General features: G+C 59.1%; 1 protein-coding gene across 1 annotated transcript in view; it reads left to right on the top strand.

Annotated features, from left to right (window-relative positions):
• Positions 1–533: 533 nt before the first annotated feature.
• The window catches only part of Cmtm4 (CKLF like MARVEL transmembrane domain containing 4), a 46,300-nt gene continuing 44,511 nt past the window's right edge, over positions 534–2,322 (top strand). Inside the window, exon 1 of the mRNA XM_031341100.1 lies at positions 534–941. Within this exon, the coding sequence (XP_031196960.1) occupies positions 756–941 (186 nt within the window). The 5' untranslated portion in view covers positions 534–755. The remainder of the gene's footprint in view (positions 942–2,322) is intronic.

Here is a 2,322-nt window from a genome sequence, read left to right as displayed (position 1 = left end):
TACCATCTTGCCATCCAGCGTAGCCTATCTCTGTTTTTAAGACTTGTGTGTGTGTGTGTGTGTGTGTGTGTGTGTGTGTGTGTGTGTGAGAGAGAGAGAGAGAGAGAGAGAGGATGAATGTGCACGTGAATGCAGGTGCTTGCCAAGTCTAGAAGAGGGTGTCGGACAGTCTGAAGCCACAGGAACGCTCTTAACCTCTTAACCATCCCTTCAGCCCCAAGCATAGTTTTCATGGAGAAGTCCCCAAGAATACCTGCGGATGATCCCACTTTCTCTAAAGCAGGCTCTGAGGCTGTGGGCAGAGAAAGCAACTGTGTGACTGTTTGGTCAATCTCCATCCTCCCCACCCATTTTTCCTCTTTTGGCCGGGGCCCACTGGGTCCAGCAGGTGAGGGCGTGGTGGGGGCGTGGCTAAGGCTCTTCACCGGCTCCGCCCCAACCCGCAACGCCCCTCCTCTCCCCGACGACCCCCCGCCCCCAGCCCTCAGCGCCCCGCCCCTCCCCGCGCCGGCCGCAGTCTCCGCCCCCTCCGGGCCGGCGCGCGGCTCCCGCCTCCTTCCCTCGGCGCCCGCTCCCGCCTCCCTCCCTTTCCGCTGCCGAGGCGGCGGGAGCCGAGCCCCAGCGGACCGAGCCGCGGCCGCAGCGGGCGGCGGGCGCAGAGGCGGCGGCGGGGTGGTCTGGCGACGGCGATGCGGCGGCCGCTCTGAGCCTGCCCGCTCCAGGCGCCGGGGGAACCGGCCGCGCGGGGCGGCAGCATGCGGGGCGGCGAGGAGCTGGACGGCTTCGAGGGCGAGGCCTCGAGCACCTCCATGATCTCGGGCGCCAGCAGCCCGTACCAACCCACCACCGAGCCGGTGAGCCAGCGCCGCGGGCTGGCCGGCCTGCGCTGCGACCCCGACTACCTGCGCGGCGCGCTCGGCCGCCTCAAGGTCGCCCAAGTGGTAGGTGCCGGGCGGGGCTCCAGGTACGAGCGGGCGGGTCGGCGGCCTAGCCCGCGCCTTCTTTACCCGCACCCGGCCGCGGGGGAAGGCCCGGCGGACCAGAATCGGGTCTGGGCTGCGCGGTTCCCATTCCACGCACCCCGTACTCCGAGGTTCTTGGGCTGTGATCTCTGCTCCTCTGGGGACCGCGCCCTCGGCCGGAGTCTGCCCTCTGCAGCTCCGAAGCCTCATGGGTGCCTGGTCCCTGCACACCTGCTCCGGGGCCTACCTGTGCCCTCCCTGCTTCATCGACGAGGTTGGTGCGCAGAGCCGGTTGCGAGGGCCGTGCCATCCCCTGGTTACTACTATGCTTAGCAACTTGTAGCAGGTTTTCCGGTTCGCGTTAACCCCCAGACAGTTCCCTGCTAACAGAGGCCGGGGGCTATGGCATGGTTTCCTCCCTGGCGCCTAGCAGGGTGCCCAGCAGATGGTGGACGCTCAATAAATATTTGTTGAATGGAGGCATGTAGCCCAGATGCAGTGGGGGAGTCCAGATCTACCCACAAAGCCTCCAGTCTTTACTGTGGACGTTAGCTTCCTCCTTAGCATCCTGCAGTCCTCGACTCAGCACTGGTGGTGGCTTCTTGGGACTGCCCAAATTGGTACCCAGAGTTAAGTCACTCTGGGAGGGCGGCCAGCTTGGGAGGTGACAGATAGGGGAACTTTCTTTTGGACTTAGGCGTTCTAGAGCACACATTTCTTGGGGTCCTTCCCCCCACCCCCCAGAGTGTTTGGTTCAGGGGCTTGTGGGATCTGTTTCGGTTTCAAGGTTTTGTAGCGGGTCCGTTTGGGCAGTAGTATACATTTGTGGTGGACTGGGCATGGTCCAGTTTTGAAAAACCTTTGTATTCCTCCTATACTCTCTGTCACAGGTAGCCTTTCACCGAGGCCTCAAAACTTTATAGATTTCTCAAGCAGACCGAGAAGCCATTTGCACAGAGCTGCAACATACTTGCATTTTCTTTCAGGGAACATTGGGCCTGTTCTGCTTATTAACTGAGTGCATGCATTAACCTTTCTTGGGAGAAATACCATGTGTGGACACCCTTTAAATAAAGCCGTCCCCCCCACACCCACCCCCCGTGTTTGTAGGTTGCAGAATTATGGAAAGTTTTCTTTCTTCTGTGCGGAAGGCTTGGTCTTCTGGTGCATAGTTTTGAAGGGCTTGAAGGGCTTTAGTGAGAAATAAGTGGAGCAAGTTATCTATCTTTAAATTTTAAAACAATCTTAATCCAGTAATCTGGGATATTGTCAAGGGTGCAATGCTTCTGTCAGCCATTGCTGTTAGCAAAGAGAATGTAGGTGTGGGAGAGATATATAATCTTTTTTTTTTTTTTAGAAA

Source organism: Mastomys coucha, unplaced genomic scaffold, assembly GCF_008632895.1.
Source record: "Mastomys coucha isolate ucsf_1 unplaced genomic scaffold, UCSF_Mcou_1 pScaffold22, whole genome shotgun sequence".
In the NCBI taxonomy this organism is placed as follows: Eukaryota; Metazoa; Chordata; class Mammalia; order Rodentia; family Muridae; genus Mastomys; species Mastomys coucha.
Note: the sequence above shows the minus strand (reverse complement) of the source record. Positions and strands in the feature narration are given on the sequence as shown.